This window comes from Gadus morhua, chromosome 1 (genome assembly GCF_902167405.1).
Source record: "Gadus morhua chromosome 1, gadMor3.0, whole genome shotgun sequence".
Taxonomy (NCBI): domain Eukaryota; kingdom Metazoa; phylum Chordata; class Actinopteri; order Gadiformes; family Gadidae; genus Gadus; species Gadus morhua.
Genome location: NC_044048.1, coordinates 25,835,192 through 25,860,234, shown reverse-complemented (window position 1 = coordinate 25,860,234; position 25,043 = coordinate 25,835,192). Strand labels below are relative to the sequence as shown.

The 25,043-nt window shown below is 45.8% G+C and overlaps 2 protein-coding genes across 5 annotated transcripts in view; one reads left to right on the top strand and one right to left on the bottom strand.

The window, feature by feature from the left end:
- tp73 (tumor protein p73) overlaps nt 1-9,305 on the bottom strand; it is a 36,683-nt gene extending 27,378 nt beyond the window's left edge. The window contains exons 1-3 of one of the 2 annotated variants that reach the window (XM_030351469.1): nt 9,043-9,305; nt 1,646-1,741; nt 544-694 (exon numbers count right to left, since the gene is read on the bottom strand). In XM_030351469.1, coding sequence (XP_030207329.1) covers nt 544-694; nt 1,646-1,741; nt 9,043-9,074 — 279 coding nt within the window. In that variant the 5' untranslated portion in view covers nt 9,075-9,305. Of the gene's footprint in view, nt 1-543; nt 695-1,645; nt 1,742-5,127; nt 5,298-9,042 lie in introns of those variants that run through there. The other variant, XM_030351478.1, reaches the window with a different exon arrangement.
- Nucleotides 5,790-24,059, top strand: wrap73 (WD repeat containing, antisense to TP73). 3 transcript variants are annotated; one of them, XM_030351505.1, is made up of 13 exons: nt 5,790-5,934; nt 6,739-6,835; nt 7,244-7,396; nt 9,263-9,379; nt 17,855-17,927; nt 19,043-19,146; nt 19,769-19,855; nt 20,239-20,373; nt 20,758-20,835; nt 21,377-21,479; nt 22,143-22,268; nt 23,031-23,222; nt 23,588-24,059. In XM_030351505.1, exons 2-13 carry the CDS (start codon nt 6,767-6,769, stop codon nt 23,719-23,721), a joined length of 1,371 nt encoding a protein of 456 aa, XP_030207365.1. In that variant the 5' UTR covers nt 5,790-5,934; nt 6,739-6,766; the 3' UTR covers nt 23,722-24,059. The 3 variants fall into 3 exon arrangements, with proteins under 3 accessions (XP_030207365.1, XP_030207373.1, XP_030207382.1); XM_030351513.1 differs by having other exon boundaries at nt 5,791-5,934; nt 6,736-6,835; XM_030351522.1 differs by lacking the exons at nt 5,790-5,934; nt 6,739-6,835; nt 7,244-7,396 and adding an exon at nt 8,407-8,582.
- Nucleotides 24,060-25,043: the final 984 nt, after the last annotated feature.

Below are 25,043 nucleotides of genomic sequence, written 5' to 3'. Positions count from 1 at the left end.
AACTATTATGTCTTAAGAATGTACAACAGGGTGGCCCGGTGGCTCTTTGGCCCCAGTATGAACTGCGGAGACCCGGGTGTCCTGTGGTCCTAGCTGTCATCAGCCCCTCTCTTAAACCACGCACTGCCCTGTCCCTCTACACTCTTCGGTCCATGGGCTTTGAGTCCGCCCAACACATACATACATATATCAATACATATATCTGTATCGATGTATCAATACAGATGTATGTATTGGTATTGATGTATCAATACAGTTCTAAGTATTGGTATTGATGTATCAATACAGTTCTAAGTATTGGTATTGATGTATCAATACAGTATTGGTATTGATGTATCAATTCAGTTCTAAGTATTGGTATTGATGTATCAATACAGTTCTAAGTATTGGTATTGATGTATCAATACAGTATTGGTATTGATGTATCAATACAGTTCTAAGTATTGGTATTGATGTATCAATACAGTTCTAAGTATTGGTATTGATGTATCAATCCAGTATTGGTATTGATGTATTGATGCAGGAATACAGATCAGCACCCACCATGACGCCGTCCTCCAGGTCCCTCATGTGGTAGACGTCCATGCAGACCTCGGTGGCCCCCCGGTGCCCCCCCGGGGTGCTGGTGGAGGGCACCGGCCGCTCCCCCGACTGGCCCCCCGGGGGCATCTCATAGTAGGTGGTGTCAGGCTCCCTGTGGAGAGACCCCGGGGGGCGTTAGCACTCTGACGGGGCGTGGCCGCGTCTCTAGTATGTCAGGGAGAGACATGACCCTCAGGTGGAGAGGGAACGGCCCCACGTGAGGAGAGAGGGGAGCGACTGACCGTGGTGTTATGGTGGATGGTCGTTGTTGTAGGTTGGAGTCCTATGAGGGGATGCTCTGGTGCTATGTGTTAGCAGCAACACATATATATATAATGTACCTATAGTGCTGTAGCGACAGAGCTATAATGTACCTATAGTGCTATAGCTACAGAGCTATAAGGTAGCTCTGGTGCTATAGCTACTGAGCTATAAGGTCCCTCTGGTGCTATAGCTACTGAGCTATAAGGTACCTCTGGTGCTATAGCTACTGAGCTATAAGGTACCTCTGGTGCTGTAGCTACTGAGCTATAAGGTACCTCTGGTGCTATAGCTACTGAGCTATAAGGTACCTCTGGTGCTATAGCTACTGAGCTATAAGGTAGCTCTGGTGCTATAGCTACTGAGCTATAAGGTAGCTCTGGTGCTATAGCTACTGAGCTATAAGGTACCTCTGGTGTTATATGTTGGTGAGCAGCAGCAGCTGAACTATAAAAAACCTCTAGCTGACTTTTTGGGGAATTACCAAAAGATGCACTTAAAACAACAGCTCTTTTTTGTAAAGGAGATGAGATTAATACAATGGCTGTTTAAAAAAAGCAAGAGTCTTATTCTAATATAAAAAACGATATATATATTCTGACATATGTTTTTTCTCTTCATTGATTTGTTTCAAGGCTTTTATGGATTACAAACACTCATATTGTACAATATACATTGTACTTAAAGCACAAGATGTTGTTAAGAACATCACCAATATGCAAACAGACGTTGCCAATGCCTTGGGGTTTAGATGAGACAAGAGCGCAGAACGATAATATAATGGTGTGAAGATGGGACTCACAAGGAACTCCACAGGTGCTCAAAGGTGCCTCCCTCCTCCGAAGCCGTGACCTGGGACATCTTTAATGATGGGATGTCCAGGGAAGGGTATATGACTCTGTACACACACACACGCACGCACGCACACACAAACGCACGCACGCACGCACGCACGCACGCACGCACGCACGCACACACACACACACACACACACACGCACACACACAAGCACATAAAGAAATATAAATATCATGATGTGAATGTGAACAAATGTTACAATAACTGACTCAATTTCATTTAATCTTACTATTGATTAACACATTATTTATCTTTATTTCATATATCTCCATAGAGCTGTATTACAATAAAACCAGACATTTTGTCCCGTTATAATATATATATATATATTGGTATTTGTAATGTGAAATGTATTGCCTATAATAGTAGCATATATGAAAGTAGATTTAACCATCCTTCTCAATCTCATTTGTGTAATAGGTAATACTCTCATATTAGGAGCATGTGTTATCATGCTCCTAAATTAACCAGCAAGATTAATCATACATACAAGTCAAACAATCAGTCACAAAAACAACAAACAAACTCACAGACATGCACTCCCCCCCCCCCCCCCCCCCCCCACACACACACACACAAGCGCACACACACACACACACACACACACACACACACACACACACACACACACACACACACACACACACACACACACACACACACACACACACACACACACACACACACACACACACACACACACACACACACACACACACCATCCAGGTGTGATCGCATCAGTGTGTATATGACGGAGGTGTCTGGGGGGCGCTGGCGTGCCCAGACCCGTCCACATCGTCACCCTCTCCTCCCTGAAGACGCACGACGGCTCGTGGCACCGAACGAAAAATAATCCAATTCCTTTCTGCACCTCGCCGACCGGGCGCTCGACTACTACATCCGATGCTTCATATATCCCATAGGCCTCTTTCTTTTAGACTGGGAGGAACGATTACATTTCAATGTTTCAAGAACGTCCCGTTGGCGAATTGAGGCCCGATGTGGACGCATGCTTTTGAGATGATTTCTCTCCAAGCTCTATAACCATAGACATGTCTATTCGCGTGCAAATTACTTTTCAGTTTTAGAACTTTATGCCTTTGCATTTCGGCATATCATGCGATGCATGTAGTGTAAACAAGTTATCATTGGCTTTATTGTAAAAACTGCAACAACAAAAACATATACCACCAAAACAAATGACAAGCCTACCGCGTATGATGAAACAAGTTTGATTTGGTTTCCTCAAAGTGACCAACTTCTCAGACAGCTTAAATGATAAGATGTACAGCATTGAAAACAGTGTGGGAACTGCACCACGAACGCTCGCAGCATGTTGGAGGTTGCGTCCAAAGTTTGTTTAATACTCGGCTGTGTTCCGCACCGCATCTCCTTAGTAACCGTTGCGCTGCGCAGCGGAAACTGGGGCAAAAGTTCACGACTCGAGGATGCAAGTTGCGCGCTGGCCTATTTATAGGAGAGGTGCAAATATCATGAATATCGACACACAAATTATATTAATAATTAGGCCTTTTTTACAATTAATTACATCATGTCTTTATCAGCCTCCAGCCAATGTTGTGTCCGCACCATGTCCAATGTTATAGGTTCGGAATCTGCAACCAAAAAGGCGTTTTGTTCTGTTCTTGATCGATTTGAACCTTTAATCTTAAGAAGCGCTGTTCATATCGATTATTGATAGGGGTTGTTTGTTGATCGATTCAGTTTAAACTTGAAGACCCTCTTTCCTTTTTACCATGGGTCAATGTCAGAGTCCACAAACGCACGTAAACACACACACACACACACACACACACACACACACACACACACACACACACACACACATACACACACACACACACACACACACACACACACACACACACACACACACACACACACACACACACACACACACACACATTCGCACACGCGCGCAGGCAAACGCAAGTGCGCACACATATTGGTTCTGGAACTCTGGAGCAGCTGCGCGAGAGCCAATTAGATCCCCGCTATTCCCGCGGTGGCTGCCGCCTCTGGAACCCTCGCGCTGCGCTGCTAATTGAGAATCCACCCGGACATCAGCCAGTAGTTTCACTTAGCAGCCAACCACGCGTAAGGCTGGGGCGTCCGTTCCTCATATCTCAATGATAAGGTCGCATGTGATCCTACACTAAAAGAAGCCTCTTCCGTTTGTTATCCAGTAAACAGACTACACGGGGCTGTAGCCTTAAGTTCCACAGGGTAAGACTGCTGTCGGTGGTATTTTGGTTCACCTGCCGTCACTGCGCCCATGACAACGCACACAAACGCACACACACACACACACACACACACACACACACGCACGCACGCACGCACGCACGCACGCACGCACGCACGCACGCACGCACGCACGCACACACACACACACACACACACACACACACACACACACACACACACACACACACACACACACACACACACATTTTACTGCTACGGGGCATTTCATATAAAGAATCCCAATTGAATCGTAACGATAATAACGATGTGGTGATTTAAAATGGTTATCCAGAAGTTCCATAGTGCGACAATTTATACCAATTAAATGATAGAAATAGCCTTTCTATCGAGTAGGCCTCTACATTTTGGGAAATATGTAGGCTATATTTATTTTATTGGCTACTTTTAATAAATCTGCACCGTTTCGATGTCATATTTTATTCTACATTTTTAAACCTTTTGATGGTAAGAAATAACAATTTTAATGAGGATGCTTAGCAATTCATTTTATTCAAGGCTAGTTGATGCTGAAAGTGGCAACATCATTTAACATCTAACCTTACACATGATCTAGACCTACGGATTAGCTTGCAAACACATTTCCTAAAAAAAACATTTTTTTAATCAATTACATTCTAGGCCTATATCTATCGTTTTAACAGGTCTAGGCGATAGACTTCTTCTAACATGATATATAAACGGGCCTAAATGGGCCTGAATTCTGTTACTTATGTTAAAATAATGCAAGATCACACAAACTGTCTTTCTGATACAATGATTCAATTTCTTTATGTTTTCTGTTAAATTAAAACCAAAATACCACATTTAATAGACACTACAGGTGCGTGAAGCACATAAGGAGCAGATAAATAGGTTAGCCCAATATTCACGTTAGTCAACGTGGCTATGAAGTCAAGATCCCTAAAATCCCTAATATAGTCTATATAGGCCTGTAGTCAACTCCCACACTTATCTTCACATATCTAAAATTAAATAGCATATTTGTAAAAATAACGTCTGCGTCGTTACGCGGCCATTGTTTCCCTCAGATTTCCAATTAAATAATAAAACATTAAACAGCATCAAACGATATCAAACATCCTTACCTTCGCTGCACATAGGCTAAATAAATAACTGTAAATATATAAAACAACTTACCACGTTTTTGAGATCACAAATGTCAAATGACCTAATTTTGCGCAGATCTGCCGTTTTTATAATCTATCATGCCATGGGAATGACCCTCCATTAAATAAATCGACCGACTTCCGACGTTGATAAGAACGCAGGAAAAGTATTGACTCTTCTAAGAAATCTAAAAAGAAAAACATTTGGTTTGATTGCTATTCAGAAAAGTGTGAGGCAATTGCTGCTGAAAGCTGAGGAGACGAGAGGCAGCGGTGGGAGAGGCAGGAGGCGGGAGAATCTAGCCGCGGTTTGGACGCACACAGGCGGGAAACCGTGCCCAGCGCACCAGAGGCCACACATATTAGAAAGGAACATTTTACTGATAGCCTACATTCAAGATGTGGTCGTCCAATACGTCTATAGAATTAGAAATAAGAACGGTAAACTGGAGACATTAGGACGTAGGCCTGGTGTTTTTATAAAGGTTTTCAAGCTGTTTAACACACGGACGAATTAGAAAATGTTAGAATGAAAAAAAATTAACATTACCCTTTATATTTCTAATTATTAAACAGAACCCAATTGTTATAACTGTTCTAAAGGTTACTTAACTATGATGTTTGTGAATTGTGTTAAAAAAAAAACTAAAGGACTACATTTCCCAGGGAAAACAGTGAGCTGTAGTCAGTCGCTGATTGGGCAGTTCATCGTGTTGCCATCTGTTCAGACCGCAGCAGTGTCATTAGTAGCATAACAGACAGGAGAATGAGGAAAGTTATCTTGGAATTAATTTTATAGGAGCTTGGACCTATAACAAGTAATTGAAACTGCCCGAATGTAAGTTTGAACTTTTGGTGTCTAACGATGACTATGTATTACGAAAACAGGTTGGATTATCAGTTAGCCACGGGCTAATGCTAGCGTGGGATTGAATGAAGAGAACTCGTTTAACGATATCAACAAACATATTGACATTTATATGTAGCCTACTAGTTACGTAACGCCAACGTTTTAGTTCATCAGCCGTGGACTTGCTGACTTACTAGGTTAAATGATACGCATGGTGGTGGTTTGTAGATGTACATTAAGCCTGGGTGATGTAGTTTGGTGGTACGTTGAATCAACTGGTGGGAGTTAGTGACTGAATTCATAACATTTCCACTTCTGAAGACCAAAGCTTTGATTCAAAAGTCTGTTTTCACTCGTTTGTTATCGGCTAGATGGTAACATATATGCTGTTACAGAAATTCAACATCAAGATGATTATATATTAGGTTAGTTTATTTGTTGCTTCCTTTTGGAGTTTATAATGATGACAAGTTTCATGATAGTAGGCTTTGTAGGTTGTTTCTTTATTGTAGTTTGTTGCAGCTTAACATGAATGTTATTCATTTACGTAATATGAAAAAAAGTTGTTTGTAAACATCATTCCGAACTGTAGCGGAAAAGCTTTCTTGAACATATTGCGACATCCAGCGCTCATAAATTGCAACTACATCATATTTTGTTTAACTGTACGATGGAGCATTTTTCTGAAGCTATTGATTGTTTTCGTTCACATATATGCTACCTCTTGATTCCTGGTATTCAAGCAATGATCAAGTCGTGTTGTAATTATATTTTTTAATCAATCCGAAGCAGTCCTGGGATAGATTGCAGACATAGTGAGATGAATTTCTCTGAGATTTTCAAACAGTCCAACCAACTATGCAGAATTTCCCCAGATGGAAGATACTTGGTGAGTTTATATTTTGTTCAAGTGACAAATGCATATACCATGAAATGATGCTCCAATTCCAAGATAAACTAATCTCCGCCATACAATTAGGCCTGTGCAATTTAAGGTTCACCGTATTCAGGTGGTATTGCACTGTCAATGTCACTGACATTGATTTTTAGGCTAAATTCGTTATGACAAGACTATGAATATGACCACAAATATTAATAATATAAAGAGGGAACAGAATACCATTTTAGTTCTATAATTCCTCAAATTTCACTTTGATTGGGGATGGATTTATTCCAATGTCCATACATAAAAAATAACTCAATATAATTATGTTCTGAACAAAACTGAATCACATTTTTCGTCTCTCTCTATTGATTGATTGAGTTGATTCCTGGTTTGTGTTCTTCCCGTCTGAAGGCTACGTGTGTTCAGTACCGGCTGGTGGTTAGAGATGTAAACAGCCTGCAGATCCTGCACCTCTACACCTGCCTGGACCAGATAGTCCACATGGAGTGGTCCTCCGACTCCCTCTTCATACTCTGTGCCATGTACAAGAGAGGCCTAGTGCAGGTAGGACACTGAAGATGTGCATGTGTGTGTGTGTATATATATATATATATATATATATATATATATATATATATATGTGTGTATGCGTATAGGCTATCTTTGCAACTTCGCTAGGCTTTTGTCCAACCCCGCTGGGTCGATGATGTGGAACTTGAAGAAAACCAAAAGTAGTGAACAACGTCGATCCCCAAAGTGTGAAACTCTATGGATATGAAATATGATCGAAAATGTTGTCAAAAAGGCCTCAACCATCACCCATCAGAATCTGTTTATCTATCCAAGAGGAGAGTTTTGTTCGGCTGATAAAACCAATTCAGCAAGTTTTTCCCAAGTAGATTTCTTGCTATGCAATGGCACATGTGTATTTCCTTAGCCATTATACAGCATTTATGACATCAAGTCCTAAAAAGCAGACATCAGGTTTTATTTTTTGCAGTGGCAGCAGCCACCCAGCCGGTTAAATTCCCTGGCTGCCCCAAGTCTCCTCCTGGGGTCTGTGACCCACTTAGCTAGAGGTTAAGCCCCCCCAAAATTCAGGGCTTTATGCTGGGGAATTGGGGTAAATAAAGAGCATTATGTGCTTAATGCTTAGTCTAACGGCATATAGATAACCTTTTAGTGCATTTAAATTAATTAAGTTGTCTTTCAACAAGTTAATTACAGAGGTAATTTCTTCAAAGAGTTCATGCAAGTATATGTTTTCTCCGTATTAGGGATGGCGAAAATGTAAAATATTCTTGACCAGCCATGAGCCTCCTTAACCGGTTAATAACGGTTAACCGATCAGATTAAAATGTGCTATTTGAAATAACAGCCATTTCGAGCCGTGCCAGCCGCTTGCTATTTCGTAACTCTGCTTATCTCTCTCCCGTTCTGCCTCCGACTCACACACACACACTCTCCGAGTGAGAGGCAGTGGCTCTAACCGCGGCACGACCTGTGTTTTGAATTGAAACACGAGGCATGCATACTGCAAGTTGACCGTATGTAGAGAGCGGGCTCGAACGCCCACAATGGTCTGAGATGGCGTGGACCTGGTTGAGACCCTGCGCGGGATTCTCCAGGGGCCAATCGGAAGAGGGCAGCGTTAGGAGCTCATTTGAAACATTGTTGCGGCTCATTTAAGAAAATGACAGCTCCAAAGAGACGCCGCTTGTTTAGTTTGGAGGAGACGGAAAAATTGAGGGTGAGGGATAATTCTTTTAACTTCACACAAAAAGATCTTGGAATGAGATGGCTAGCTGTAGTCTTATAGCGTTTGTCTACTGTCCATAATAATTTAGAGATCATATTCTCCGCCGCCTGCATGCGGGAATAATTAAGACTTGAGGAGAAATTAAACAGTGGGCTAGAGACGCGGTGTCCGTCCAACTTCCAATAACCCCATCACCTCATCTGATCATCTTTTATTTTATTTTTTTTAACCGACAAGCGACAATTTTGATTGGTCAACGTTGATACGGTCAAACGGTCATCGGTTAACATCCCTACTCCGTATATGTGGTTGTTTGGATACAGTAGAAATTGTAAAGCAAATCCATTCTTACAATAAATTGTGTGATCAAGTTAACCAACTCATGGATGGTGAGTGCCGACTTGGACTGCCCTCCTATAGTGGATAGACTCTGTGATGAATTGGGACTTACCGTTGCAAGGGGAACCAACGGCGGTCTTTCATGATCTCTTTGGTGCCTGCCTCCTCTCACTGTGTGTTGAGCAGGCTGGATGAAGAGCTCTCAATGCAAAGCACTGGACTAGCGCTCCCTCTCTCTGCCTCTCCTCTCCCAATGTGTTGAGCAGGCTGGATGAAGAGCTCTCAATGTAAAGCACTGGTCTAGCGCTCCCTCTCTCTGCCTCTCTCCTCAGGTGTGGTCACTGGAGCAGCCCGACTGGCACTGTAAGATCGACGAGGGGTCAATCGGACTGGTCTCCTCGCGCTGGAGTCCGGACGGGCGTCACATTCTCAACACCACAGAGTTCCATGTGAGTGGCCGACGTACACCGTACGTGTGTGCGCGTGTGTGTGTGTGGGTGTACCGTCTACGCTGATTTAAATGCGCGCTGTGTCTGGTGTCAACTGTTGCTGTCTCACAAGGTAGGGAGAGCCCCGAAATAGCTAGACACCAGAGCCTTCCGTGAACCCCCTGATGGCACACACACACACACACGCATATACACAGGCACACATACAAACATTCAAATACACACACACACACACACACACACACACACACACACACACACACACACACACACACACACACACACACACACACACACACACACACACACACACACACACACACACACACACACACACACACACACTTCCACCTGCTTTACATATTCAGTGTGGTTTCATAGCCCAGGCCTGTTAGCGTGTTGTCATGAATTGGTCTCAAGTGCCGGCGGAACGTGCATGCGTGTGCGCGTGCGTGCGCGTGTGCGCGTGGCCTCCTGAGCTATTTCCTTTGTTTGCAATACCCGATGTCTGTGTTGTGTTTGGCGGTGATGCTTTTCCTTCCAGGACATCAACCCACCTGCTACACCGAAAGCGTCGGAGCAACTATAAACCTTTGCCATTTGTTAATGATTCACTGACATTGCCACCTATTAAAAGGGGATGTGTGTGGGGGAAATCCACAAACACATCCAAAGATAACTCGAGATGGATAATAGATGACTTCCTGAAGCACTTGTGAACAACGGCCAAGAAAAGGTTTTCTAAGAGGCATCGGGTTCTTCACAGTTCACACCACGGAAACTCTGGAGCTATCTTTATTAGTCTGCATTTCATATACCAGTCTTACCCCAACACCCACCCCCCCCTCCCTGGCCTCTGTCTTGGTCCGTTCTCACCGGGCACAGAGCACATGTTCCTCAAGGGGACCATAGGTTGGACCCCACCCCCAGACCACACCCGGGCATGGTGCCAGCAGAGGGTCTATCAGCCCTCCCTGGGGTCAGTTGACCGGGGCATTCTGTGCCCAGCGCGCAACCGTGTCTAGACCGGAGGGAAGGCTGCGTGGAGTGCAATGTAAACTTTGGGACCACTGATTTGTGTCTGGCTGCATTTTTTAAATGACACGAGAAATGCTAAACAATTCCTCCCCTCGTCGGGAGAGGCAGCAGCCTCCTGTGATATTTGTATTATAGATACTGTACGGTTGGTGTATTGGCGCTACTGATTTCAGCCCATCATCTCTCCGACTGTATTAGTCGAGTTGCATAACATGGTGAAACACTGATTGCTCTAATAATCGGTTAGCTTTACTTTTACGCTTTTAGGACGGCCTGTCATTTATGGGTTACACTCCTAAACACAATTTTTGATAGTGTACGTTTATATATTGATGTTACATAAAATGATTATATTGGCAGTTGGGAGTTGTCACTCATAGCGACTAGAATCGAAAAATGAAATTCCATGATTCTCCACAGTGCTTTTCATACCAAATCAAACCAACCCACCCTAACAATAGCCCATTATTACAGTCACATTTGGAACGTTGGACGGTGTCTTATAAACGCTGGGATTCCAGACGCCGTTTTCGTTGAGCGTCTTTCCACTGATTAACGACATAAGCCAGGCCATATTCACCAGGCGCATCGCTGGCTGTCACTAGCTACCACCTTGCCAAGGGGCCCACTGACCTCACCTTCACCCCCGCCCACCGTTTCATTAAGACTGTACCAGACGGGTGTCAAGCTAGGGTTTCGGACCCTGATCATAAACAGCCTGCTATATTAGCTTGCTTATGGACAGCTGCCTGTGGTTTGGGAATGCGTGCGTGTGGATGAGGCCTTTTTTGTTATTTTATTCCTGCGACTACCTTTTTTTTTTTATCAATGCGTCCCGGTTTTGTCCATGTTGTTTTTATGTGACCACAATCCAGCCTTTTGAGACGGGAACAATGAAAACAAACCGTTTCATGATGTCGAGCGATCGAATGGGCAGGCTCCAATGCTCACTTCTAGCCTCGGGGGTGGTGCAGTCGTTCATCCCAGGCCCTCTCACTATGCTCCCACACATTTACACACTAATCAACCTTTACCACCCCGTCGGCGGAGCCAAGGCCGGCGGGGAGCCGAACACCTCTAATGGTTTTCCACTTTGTTCCGAGCAGCTTTGCGGTAGCACCCTTACGCCACCACCTAGCATTTTCTGGCAGAAGCGCGACCAGACTATAAACTCGCACGTATGCCCCGGGCAGCTGCTGTTTCTGTGGCACAATAGAGCGCTCATGCCTCTGTCTTGGCACCGCTTGGGCAACGGAGCGCTGGTAGAACATGAGGCTTGTAACAGGAGAAATGTGCTATATCAGTTTGAGATGGCCCTCGGAGCGGAATGCACAGGGCCTAATCCTCTGTTGACAGACGGGGCTACACCGCAATACACACACACACACACACACACACACACACACACACACACACACACACACACACACACACACACACACACACTAGAAGAACGTATCGAGAAAGGCTTACAGATCGCTTTTTGTTTGTTTTATTATTTTATTTGATGAGTTGTTGCCAGTGTCTTGTGGTGTTATTGATAGTTTGTTAGCCCACGGCCTCTGCTATGGGAAATTCCCTAACTCTTATCGCGTAGTAGCGTGTTTTTATTATTGTGGATCTCTGAGGCACTGGATTTCAGCTACTGTTGCTGTGGTCCAGGTCAGTGTTTCAGCGGTGGCTCTCCGTGCCAGCGTAGCCCCTGGCAGGGCTCTGCTTTATCCCAGTTGATTCCCCAAGAGGACCTCCACTCTATCACACTTATCCCAGGCGAGTTAAATAAATGTTTTGCGGGTTGGCTCGCAGAGAATCGTAACGGTACTACATTAAACAAGCTGCCGGGGGAACAACGGTTGGAAATCCCCAACAGATATGCAAAGTTCCCCCTTTCTCTCAGAAATAAACAGCAGCTGTGGGCTGTAATCTTTTATTCTTTTCATTTTTTCTTCACCCCCCCCCATTCCCCATGCCCCCTGGGGCGACGTCAACCTTTTTGCCTGGAGATAAATGAAGCCCCCCTACCACCCAGAGGTGTCGCTTTACCCGCTCCGGATCCTGTGTCATGTCCCGCAGTGAGGAGGGCATTTCCCACCTATTCCCTCACTCGGCCCGCGGCCCAGCCCTGTTGAAGTGACATCACGCTTCAGACCGCCGGCCGCCCACCCCCCACGGCCGCCATGTTTGGGTCGGGGGGGGGGCTTAAAGGCCTCTGAGAAGGGGTACATGTGTTTTTCTCTCTGTTTTGAGTCGTGTTGCCCCGAGTCGCCGTGGGAACGTGTCCGAGAAAGGGGATGTCCGGAGGAAGGCGTGTGTGTGGCGAGGTGTAGTTATACGGCCCACACAGCTGGAAGGCCACCGGCAGGAGCGTGGAAACCTCACGCCGGCTAGGTGACAGCCAGACACCGGCCCGGCTCGGATGTCTGTCTGGGCACTCAGTGGTGAGGGCTGTGTAAGGTGCTCCAAGAAAACCTGATCATCTTCCATCCTCAAACGGGAGGTCTGGGGTTCAAGTCGGGTCTGAATGTCGATAGCGAAGTGGGGGGTGGTCAATGTCGGACACTACCTCAAAGCGATTTCTAAAAACGTTAAGGATTTCGATCCTCAAACGGCCCCCGCTATAACCTGGAGGACGTGCGTACCGCTGAGGGCCGTAAAGACGGTGTGACTTCACACCCTGCCATCCAGGGCACAGCGCGTGCTTTGTACATTGCAACACCGCTAGGTTCCTTGCATTGCACCCCGAACATAGACAAGGCGAGGAACGCGCGTCGAGTCTATTTGGGTCGCTTGTAATGATTGCTGTCCTGAGTTGTGTTTAAGAGGGGGAGATGTATGCCATACGGCCACTGCAGGAATCTCTGTCTCCTGGTACAGTTAAGGCCCGATTATCCGGCAGTGTTTTTCTCACATGGCCCATCCAGGTATTTAGCAACAGCTCAATACTTGTTAACTACCGAAACAGGAGACGGTGCCATTTTTATTTGACACACCTGCTTCAAATGTGAGCTGTGGTGCGTGCTCATCGGTGATGACAATTTGGACAAAATGTGTTGCATTCATAAATGTCAAAAGCTATCAAACAATCATTATCGATGCCGCTTTAATAAGAAATCACACTGGTCCGTCCAGAGGAGTTGAGGTCATGATGTTCTTTTAAGCTGAACTAAAAGCGTCAGCAACAGGCCATCGGGTTTGACGGTGCTGAAACCCAGCCCGTCCAGAACCGCACGGATCCAGCGCTGAATCAGGCTCCGGTTGCTCCTGGCAAATACTTGTAATAAGCAGGCAGTTAATGTAATGTACACATGCAGCCTGCCGTGTCCCCTAGCGATTATTTAATAAAGTCCCCTAGGCGTGTGGCGCGGTGCTTATTTCCTAAAGGCCAAGGAGCCGCACTTTATTTGGGACCCTGGGTTATGAATAAGTTTGGCTGCTGGCTCGCTGCCACGGCCTTTAGTTTGGCAGCCGCGCCACCGCACCCACTGAAACCAAAGGAAGGTTTCTGTCAAAAGCTAGCTTTAGCGTTGCCTGATGTCTTTGTTCCGCTGCCTTGTGGCCGCCCGGGCTAATCTCTGGCACTTCCTCGTCATTCGCGAAGCTTGATTACATTACTTGCTGTTAATTTGTCACGCGTGTGGGGAGATGTATTTGATGGCTTCTGTAGGAAGGCCAGTACAGTAGGCGCGTTCCGTCTGAGGAACTTCTTGTAAAGCGGCTCATTGTTTTTGCTACGCCTACTCAAGTAGTTCCCCTCGGCGTCCGTTCCCATACAGGAAACGTTCCAGCGGCTACTAAATGCTCAAAACAGACCGACGCACTCAGTCGGTAACAGAGAAAGTGTTGCTGCGTTAAGGAATTAACATCAGCGAACGCCGAATTGCAATAAGCCTTTTTTTCAATGTGTTTTTCAATTGAAAATCTAAAAACTTCACCACATGCATACTTCACTACAATACATACTCCGCTCAGAAAGCTCCCATCCCGAGACAGGTACTACCTGGGCCGCTAACGGGGCCGCTAAACGGTGAAGTTGGGCAGATCCTCTCTCCCAAGCCACACCCATAGCAGCTCCCTAGAGGGAAAAAGCTCTTCAGTCGTAGTGCGCCTCGTGACCGCCTATCTCTTCTAGGAAAACTGGCGTCCTCTGGCCCAGCTACTGGGTGCACCGCCACATCAAACTTTCTGCCAGGTTTTGTTATTTTAGGGCGTCGGGTCAATTTTAGTTGTGTAGCCTTTAATCACATTTCCAGTCTCAAAGGGCTTCCAAGGCCAGCATTATATCATTCCACATAACCCTAAGCCTTCTAACGGGCGAACCCCCTGAACCCAGAGGGCAGACACCTCGAGATAGAACACAAATCCCTCCTTCTAGGGAGGAGTGCAACAGATTGGAAGTTCTGGTAAAAGGTGACTGGACTGTATTTATCTAGCGCTTTTTTGGAACCAGTGGCCAGCCAAAGCGCTGTAAGATGTTGCCTAACCCTGCGTTCACACCAAAAGATGCATTTGCTGCCCGAACGCGTTGACGCCTGAGTTTTGCGGCGCGTCAAATCAAGTTTTGCGGCGCGTCAAACTTTTGACGCGCGTCAAAAGTTGAAATATTTCAACTCGAGCAGCATTTCACGCGCCGCAAAATACGTGAATGCGAAAATACGTGAAAATACGTGAACGGCGCGTCAAAATCTGATTTGCGGCGTGCCGCAAATCAGATTTTGACGCGCCGCAAATCAAGTTTTGCTGCCCGTTTTCTCGGCAGCAAATGCTGCGGCAGCAAAGCAGCAACGCGTCTCTACATTCACTTTGAATGGGATCACGACGCGCGTCAACTTTTTGCATCTTTTGGTGTGAACGCAGGGTTACATTCACCCATTGCCGCACACATTGACCCACCGATGGCGGCGTCAGCAGTGCAAGGCGACAGCGAGTTCGTCGGGAGCAGTTAGGGTTAGGTGCCTTGCTCAGGGACACCTCGACTCTCAGCTAGGAGGAGCCGGGGATCGAACTAGCGACTTGCGGTGACCAGACACACCGCCTTACCTCCTGAGCTACTGCTGCCCCGTTACATTTTAGAAAATTGTAATTAGTAAAAATTCAACAATGACTAGGCTAATGTGTGGATCTCTGTAAGCACACAGTCAAAAGAAGAGTGCAACACAAATGCAACACAACAATCACCTCGATGACATGCCAGGGGTCTCATTTATAAAACTGTGCGTAGGATCGTTACTAAAAATGTGCGTACGCCCAGAAGCCAAGTTTTGCGTGCGCCAAAAAATATTCAGATTTATAAAACACTGCGTACGCACACCTGTACGCAATCTTTGCTTTATAAATCACATACTGACAACAATTGTGCGCAGCTGAATCAGCTTCACGTTCCGCCCTCTACACGCCCCTTTTTAACCATAAATGGTCAATGCAAATGACCTCATGAATGCGATCTGCATATAAAACAGACTCAGATGCCGGTATTATGTCTTGTTGGAAACAATGGCAGAAGTACTGAGAAAATCAAAAAAGCGAAATTTCACGGAGGTTGAAGTGGAGACACTTGTGGGTGAGATGGAGGCCCGAAAGGTAGTTTTGTTCGGCGGTCACGGGATTGGGATCGCCAACAACAAAAAGCAGAGTGAGTGGCAACATGTTGCTGCAGCAGTGAACTCTGTCAGTAGCACGGAGCGCACTGTCCCAGAATTAAAAAAAGAAGTGGTCTGACATAGTTACATATTTTTATCTAGCCTACCAATAAATCGTTATGGTCCCTAAATACCCTCTCCCTCCGAATCCTGCCATTTGCATGGTCCGCCAGAAGTGCCATATGGTGCAGCATTACCACGGCGCTCACCTCTGTATTTATAGGGTTACGGTAATAAGACTGACGAGAACGCCTTGGATAATCAGTTTGTAATTACCCACGTAAAATGTTCTTGAACATAACCCCTTTTTAATGCCTGATTTGTCATGAAAGCATCAAGAGTAACGGACAACGATTGTGATGAGTGTGGCTTGGTTTTTCACACTTGGGATTTAATTGACATTCGATCATGTGTTTACAGTGTCACATAAAAATATTATGTTATTGACACATGTTGGACAGATGCTTTATTCCATGCAGTCGCGCCGTCAGTGGACAGTATGGATTGACGGGATTAAATATAGGGAATTTCTTTTTATTTCTATTCTAAGGAGATATTTCTGGAGTTATAACTGAGAAATAACGCAGTGGACTTAAATTATTCTGATTAGGATTTAACGCATGATACGGGTTGAAATTAAATTGATGAAGGGCGATGATAAAACATAATCGTTCTTCTCACTCTGCAATTCTTCGGTCTGACTTCAGTTCACCACCACACCGTCTGCGTCGCCAATTCTCCTTTTCCTCCAAACCATGCGTACGCATGGGTCAGAGTTTGCTTAGGGCTGCGCACATTTTCCCGTCAAGTTGGTTTTTTATAGATCACAACCTTGGCGTGAAAAGTCACGTACGCCAATTTCAGCCCCGTTTTGTGCGTACGCAACGGTTATAAATGAGACCCCAGGCGATTAGCAGTCGTTTCCTGGGTGTATTTTATCTGGCAGTCTGATGGCGATGCATCCCATATCATCTTGCGTTGGGAGCTGTCTCTGATCTTGGGTAACATGCCAGTGCCCCGCTCATCCCCCCCCACCCCCCCAACAACCACCGCACACAGCCCTCCCCTCTTGGCTGCTGACCCACCCTCTTCACGGGGTCCGGTGGCCGTCTCTCAGGCCGGCCTCATACCACCGCTCCAGCCTGTCGTCCACCTTGGCCGGCCGTGATGGACGCAGCTAGCTGGGCCCTCTCACTGCTCTCATTAGGCCGGTCGATTGGCCGCTTGATTGAGGTCCCTATTAATCTAATGGGCCCAGCTGTCGACACAAGGCCTTTATGCAGCGTGCCGCCGGGCTGAGCCTGGCTCCGCTTACACAGGCCCGCTTGTCTGATAACCCTCGCCTCTCACGATGAGAGGAAAGGCTGTCCTTTCTTCTGGGGGGGGGAGGGGCCAGAGTGAGATGCAGTTGTTGGTTCCTCAAGGCGGTGCAAGCGACAGGCGGGCATGATTGAGGGCGTCCCGGGCCAAATGCGGATCAAAGACTCCTCTTTTCCTGGTTCATTCTCTGAAGTATTTCTGCCCCGCCTGCCACACTTTCTCTCTCTAGGCGATGAGCTATAAACGTATTTGTTCATAGCGTGTCCTGGGCCAGGATAGTCACATGGTTGAGGGGTTTGGGGTTCTCGATGTGAACCCTGCAATGTCCATAGAGTACTACTTGTAAGAACCCACGAGCCAAATTCCTTACCTCTACCTGCTCATGAATGTTTAGATCTATGAATGTTGTTGTGTGTGTCGCTATGGAAATGTCTGCTAAACGGCTAGTAGTAAACATACATTCATGTATTTATTTTCACAGCTGAGGGTCACCGTGTGGTCGCTCTGCACCAAGGCTGTGTCGTACATCAAGTACCCCAAGGCCTGCCAAAAGGGTGAGTGTGCTTTTCATGGACTCTCACGGTAGGCTTACGAGCGTGTATGTGCGTGCATGTGCGTGTGCACCTGCCTGCTTGTGTGTGCACCTGCGTGGGCGGAGTCTTGTTTGTTGTTTATGTGACTGTGTTTTGATTGTTTGTTTGATTAGAGCGGTATTACAGCCACCTAATATGATTGTATTACCTATTACACAGCTGGGATTGAGAAGGATGTGTGCGTGCGTCTATGTGTGCGTACGTACGTGCTTGCTCCCTGCCTGGGAGCAGCTGAGGACAGGGTCTCTGCTCAGGAGCTCTGCAGAATGCCCCATGAATCAATCCCTGTCCCCTGACCTTTATGGCTTGATCCATGCTCCTCGGGGCCAAACGACAGGGCCCTCCGCTGACAGCTGCGGCCACCGTCAGTAAATGCTGGGTCGCGCTCGCCATAACAGACCTGTCAACGTCAAGGGGAAATGATTGTCTATGGCCCCTTTCTGCTGTGTCGCATGCCCCCCCCCTCCCCCCAGCTCTAGATCTGGCCGATAAACGATACGGCTGCCGCGCCCGCCGCAAAATAGCCCCAGCCCACCAGGGCCCGGTCCAGGAAATGCTAGCGCTATAATAAGTGACATAAATTGTTAACTTGTGGGATCAACTTCTGGAGGGATGGAGGGACTGCAGGTTAGCGAGAGGTGCAGAGGGTTGCTGTGGTTATACTGGGTTTAGGTCGCTGGCTGAGATATCTGCAGCTGTGGGGCTTCTGGAAGGCGCTTGTGAGCCCCCATAACAGGCACAGCGTGTGGATCATCACAAATTCTTCCTTTATTTACTTGAGTTTTTTAATCCAAACGAACTGGCAGGGAATTCAACCTCATTATGACCAGGTTTATGTTATGCACACGTCATGTTTATGATATAAAAACTATGGAGAGAATTTCTTTTTTTTTTATTCTCCCCATTTTTCTATACCTCCTTTTCCCCAAAAATATATTCTATCGATCATGTAATTTTCTACACCTAATTTTTTCCCATTATAAAAGCCTTGCATTACATCACCACCCTGTACTTTTGTTTTCGGCCCGCCATAACCGTATTCTGTACCCCCCCCCCCACTCGTCTCTCCACCACAGGGATTGATTTCAGCAGGGACGGCAGCTACATGGCCTTGGCCGAGCGGCGCGACTGCAAGGACTATGTCAGCGTGTTTGTGTGTGAGGACTGGCACTTGCTCAGGGTGAGTGGCGGTGGAGGAGAATGTGGCAGGAGAGCCAGAGCGCCCTGGCCAGGTGGGCAGGCCTGACGTTGGCAGCCTGCTGAGGGCTCTGGGAGAGGGTGTTGTGTAAGGGGAGGACGCTCGCGCTGAGCCGGGGTTTAATCGTTTGTTTCACAGTTTTCAGGAGGCGTATCTAAATGTGGTTAGCTGCAATTGTCTATTACCTTGTTATAAACAAATCGGTGTATATATCTATACCTATGTATATACTGTGTGCTAGGGCAGTGCAAGATAAAAAAAAAAATCTGGAGTATAAATGCATCATGCTTTCAACCTCAAAAATAATCGTTTGAATAATCGTGATTTCAATATTGACCAAAATAATCGTGATTTTGACTTTTTTCATAATCGAGATGCCCTACCGTGTGTGGGTGTACAAGCATATTTATTTCATATAATTAGAATCAGACAAATCCTGTGCAAAGTATTTGTTTATCTACAACGACCTACAAGTATTTTAGAATAACATTAATTATAACAACACATTGTTTAAGAACCCCTGCTCTGTAACCATGTGCTGACCTTTAACCCTTGTCCGCCCTCATGTGACCCCACGGTCGTCCCCCTGTCCTTGGTGTCCCAGCACTTTGAGACGGAGACCCAGGACCTGGCCGGGCTGGAGTGGTCTCCCAACGGCTGTGTCCTGGCGGTGTGGGACAGCTGTCTGGAGGTGAGCACCTTCCTCCAGGACACGGGAGCCTAGACTGGGTTCTAGGGGATGTTGTGGTGTGGGGGACCGCCCCGTGTTCTATAGGATACATGGGGAACATCCTAGTGGAACGCGTGGATTTGTTCTCATTATTTGAAGGGAAATATCAGATGGTTGCATAGGATTTTCTGTTAACAATGGAAATCACTTGATTGGTGAACTTTGTATAACTTAACTGTATTGTGTTTCATAGTTCAGTATGTATAAGGATATATCTATAATGTCTTACCTTTTATAATAATTAAAAATAATTTATATTTGTTGGAATTGGGAACCAAAGGAATTCCATTCCCTTTTTCCAAGTGGCCCTCATGAGAAAGCGTGACCGTAACTCCCCTGAACAGTACAAGGTGCTGCTCTACTCCCTGGATGGACGGCTCCTCTCCAGCTTCAGTGCCTACGAGTGGTCCCTGGGGATCAAGTCTCTGGCCTGGAGCCCCAGCAGCCAGTTCCTGGCCATCGGCAGCTTCGATGAGAAGGTGAGGACAGACGGGTGCGGTATGACCTCTGACCACCAGGGGGAACCCCCGGCTGTGTGAGTCACTGTTACCAGTCCACCTTCACCAGGTGCTGTCCATCACATCAGAACCATCACATCGAGTGTAGCGCTTGGCTCACTGCATGAGTAAAGCAGTCTTTCCATATATACAGTATATGGCGCAGCGGTAATCAATAAGAATGTTAGGTATATGTATTGCAAGTTCTCTGTGAATATTAGTATGTAGGTAGGTTAAGGTTTAAAAATGTATTTTACATATGTGGTTTGAGTGTAATAGGAAGTCAAAAAAGATTGTGGGGCCATGGCTGATAAACGCTGTATGTAAGTCAACGTGACCAACCCCACCCTGTTTCCCCCCCATCAGGTCCGCATATTAAACCACATCACCTGGAAGAAGATCACAGAGTTTGAGCACCCAGCCACCATCTGCTCCCCCAAAACGGTAAGGGTCCCCCAATGACCCCGAGATCCAGCACTGGCTGGGTTGGGTTTGATGTGTGTTTCTACGGGCCCTTTAACAGTAGCATAAACACAGGTGCTGCTCCTGACGTTACTTATGGGTCTGTTCCATTGAGGTATGGCAGTGCACCAGTACAGACACAACTCGTCATGTCCATATACAATATACAAACCAACCTGATGTTAATAACACAGGAACAGAACAATTATGGAGAATGTCAAATCGAGAAAAAGGAGGTATAGAAAAATGATGGAGAGAATGTCAAATCTCATTTTTCTCGATGTATAGATTTTTTTTTTGACCTCCATTTTTCAACACCTTTTTTCCGATTTGTATTCTTTTTTATTCCCTTATAACTCATTATAACTTCTCTCACTTAAACCCAAAAAATCGATGGACAGAATATTTTTGGGGAGAAAGAAGGTAAAGGAAACGTTCCTCCACTTTCACCGACTATGTTGGGGCCAGTGAGAAGGGTCTGCTAGGACGTGCGTGTATTCTTTGGTGTTTGTTGGTGTTGCAGGTGGTGTACAAGGAGGTGGAGAAGAGGCCAGCCCTGTCCATCCAAGACCTCTCCAGCCACAGCGTCAGCAGTGGCTGCCCTCTCCTCGCCGTGCAGAGCAAATGTAGGCTTCCTCTGAGGGGGGGAGGGGGGGGGTCCCATGGACCACACTACAGCTATAGGGTACATTAGGATTAGAACTGTATTCCATCACACTAGGACTATGACCATTATCTAACATTAGGAATATAACATAATTGTATCACATTAGGATTAGAACTATTATCTAACATTAGGAATATAACTATATTGTATCACGTTAGGATTATAACTATTATCTAACATTAGGAATATAACTATATTGTATCACGTTAGGATTATAACTATTATCTAACATTAGGAATTTATTTATTATTAGGAATCATTAGGAATATAATTGTATCACATTAGGATTATAGCTGTATTTTATCACTATAGGAAGATAGCTATATTCCATCACATTAGTAACTTTATTCCATCACATTACAAATATATCTATATGCCATCCCATTACCATTCTATTCTATCATTACATAAAATAATATATACACATGATGATTTTATCACACTTTCTCAAGCGTTTTAGGTCACATGGTGAAAATGTGATGTCATTGTTATTTCCGACCGACCCGACCCTGATAGTTGGAGGCCTTATGTACAGTTATACCAGACACATAGTAGATACTAATGACGACCTGTGTTCTGGAGGTCCGACTGCACATCATCACGAGGAACGTGTGTCCCACAGATGAGATCAGCCAGCCACCCTTCCAGATCCCCGTGGTGAAGCCGGACCTGGACCGAGCCAACCCCAAGGTGGGGGTCTCCAGCCTGGCCTTCAGCGCCGACGGCCGGTACCTGGCCACCAAGAACGGTAGGACCTCACAGCGCGCGGGCCTCCACCCTTCATCCATTCATCCATTCCACACCCACCACTACTAACGCAAAGGCAAAAGTCGCTTAAATCGCTTTTAAAAAGTAGACGATTTATAACCAGTGCATCCACACGTCACCGTTACTGCAGTTGGGACGGAAACAAATGCGGGCTGAAGTCCTATATTTTCTTCCTACATCCTGTTTTCTTATCGGTCGTTCATTAGACCTTCTAAAGGGCTGATTATGGTTCAACACAAGGGGGTTACAGACCCGTTACGTCCTTGAGGACCCTCCTTGCGTCCACCGCAAGGGCCTGACGTGCGCCTCCCAAAAATTGTTACCTTGCGTCGAGGAGACGCAGCAGCGAGGGCTGTGATTGGTCCGCTCACTAAAACCCGACGCAGAACCGAAACAGGTTCACGACTGCGGCGAAGCGTCGGCGTGGTCCTTGCGTTTCGTGGACGTGGAACCATAATCAGCCCTTTTAGATGAGCTGTATCGGTGAGTGGTCACGCAGGATGCAAGGATCTGTGTGGAATAGCTGCTTAATTGGCATTAAGGGGCGACGTACGTTTTCGATGATCTGGGCCGAACCCAAGTAGTTGCTCTCTGCGTCCATATCGCTGGCTCACCGCATCTTGGAGCAGTGAGGGATCTGGAAGGCGCGGGGGGGGGGGGGGGGGGGCGGATGTCATCACGGCAGAGCCCCCCCTAATCAGACCCCATCCGGTGACTGTGTGCCTGTCTCCCTGCGCCCTAGACAACATGGCCAGCGTGGTGTGGGTGTGGAACATGCAGAAGATGAGCCTGGAGGCGGTGCTGGAGCAGACGGCGGCCGTGCGCTGCTTCCAGTGGGACCCCCGGCGGCCCCGGCTGGCGCTGTGCACCGGGACCCCCCGGCTGTACCTGTGGTCTCCTGCGGGCAGCGTCTCCGTGCAGGTCCCCAGCGAAGGTGAGCCCCCCCCCCCCCCATGGCTCAGGAGCGTCACCCTGTTGGCCCCGTTGGGGCTTCCATGTCTTGGAGACTTGGGCCCAATCCCATTTCTACCCCTTACCCCTTACCCCTTCCCCTTAACCCCTTCCCCTTAACCCCTCCCCTTACCCCTTCCCCTTCAAAACAAGGGGGAGGGGGAAGGGGAAGGGGTAAGGGGTAGAAATGGGATTGGGCCTTGTACACCTCCATAAGAGCGTTCCCAATGGCTCTTAGCTGTTAGTCTGGTGGTTGATTCGACACAGTCTCATTGAACCGCATATAATATCATATAATGAGTCATTATATATTATCATTTATCCTCTTCTTCCCTCCCTCTCCCTCAGGGGGTTTCCAGGTCCATGCTCTGAGCTGGCACAGCAACGGAGATTCCCTGGTCCTCATCGGAAAGGAGCATCTGTGCCTCTGCTACATGGACACCGAGGACAAGTCGACAGACTCCAATATTTGGACCAAATAAATAAACCGTCTTCAGTAGAGGTCCACAGTTTCACATCCATTAGGAAAACGAACCAACCACTTCATGACCTGTGAGGTGATGATATCACCAGAGTGGAGGCAGAAGGTCTGATGTGATGAATGTGAGAGTTGAAGTGCTGGTCCTTTTACTTGGAGATTGTGTTGACCACATAGACTGTGCTTTGTTCTCAATGAATGTATGATATTGAAACACTTCCAATTGTCTGTGCGAGGACAACCTTTTCTGACCTTTAATATATTCCTGAGCTCATGGATGGGACCTATTTTGTATATTTGTTTGTCATAGAAGTATTTTTAATAAACTTTGTAAAAATACTGCAGCCCATTGTCACTTATTTTTTGGGGAAGAAGGAGGTATAACAAATTATGGAGGATTAAAAATCGAGAATATGGAGCTATAGGAATATACATTTCTATACCTCATTTTTCCCAAAGAATATTCTGTCATTTCTCTATACCGTCATGAAAAAAAACATAAGGGGTAACACTGTTGTTTTTTATCGTTCGTCATGAAAAAAACATTCTCCATTTTTCTATGCCTCCTATAACACTGTCGTTTTTTATCGTTCGTCATGAAAAAAACATAAGGGGTAACACTGTTGTTTTTTATCGTTCGTCATGAAAAAAACATATTCTCCATTTTTCTATGCCTCCTATAACACTGTCGTTTTTTATCGGTCGTCATGAAAAAAAACACAAAAAATATATATTCTCCATTTTTCTATGCCTCCTATAACACTGTTGTTTTTTATCGTTCGTCATGAAAAAAACATTCTCCATTTTTCTATGCCTCCTATAACACTGTCGTTTTTTATCGGTCGTCATGAAAAAAACCACAAAAAATATATATTCTCCATTTTTCTATGCCTCCTATAACAATGTCGTTTTTTATCGGTCGTCATGAAAAAAAACACAAGGGGTAACACTGTTGTTTTTTATCGTTCGTCATGAAAAAACATATATTCTCAATTTTTCTATGCCTCCCATAACAATGTCGTTTTTTATCGGTCGTCATGAAAAAAAACACAAGGGGTAACACTGTTGTTTTTTATCGTTCGTCATGAAAAAAACATTCTCCATTTTTCTATGCCTCCTATAACACTGTCGTTTTTTATCGGTCGTCATGAAAAAAAACACAAAAAATATATATTCTCCATTTTTCTATGCCTCCTATAACACTGTTGTTTTTTATCGGTCGTCATGAAAAAAAACACAAGGGGTAACACTGTCGTTTTTTATCGTTCGTCATAAAAAAACATTCTCAATTTTCCTATGCCTCCTATAACATTGTCGTTTTTTATC

Excerpts from the sequence above, each read along its gene's own strand:
- wrap73 (XM_030351505.1), top strand. The coding sequence starts at position 6,767 with ATGAATTTCTCTGAGATTTTCAAACAGTCCAACCAACTATGCAGAATT. Across the intron at positions 6,836-7,243 it reads CCCCAGATGGAAGATACTTG|GCTACGTGTGTTCAGTACCG; the intron begins GTGAGTTTATAT and ends TCCCGTCTGAAG. Across the intron at positions 20,374-20,757 it reads TCGGCAGCTTCGATGAGAAG|GTCCGCATATTAAACCACAT; the intron begins GTGAGGACAGAC and ends CCCCCCCATCAG.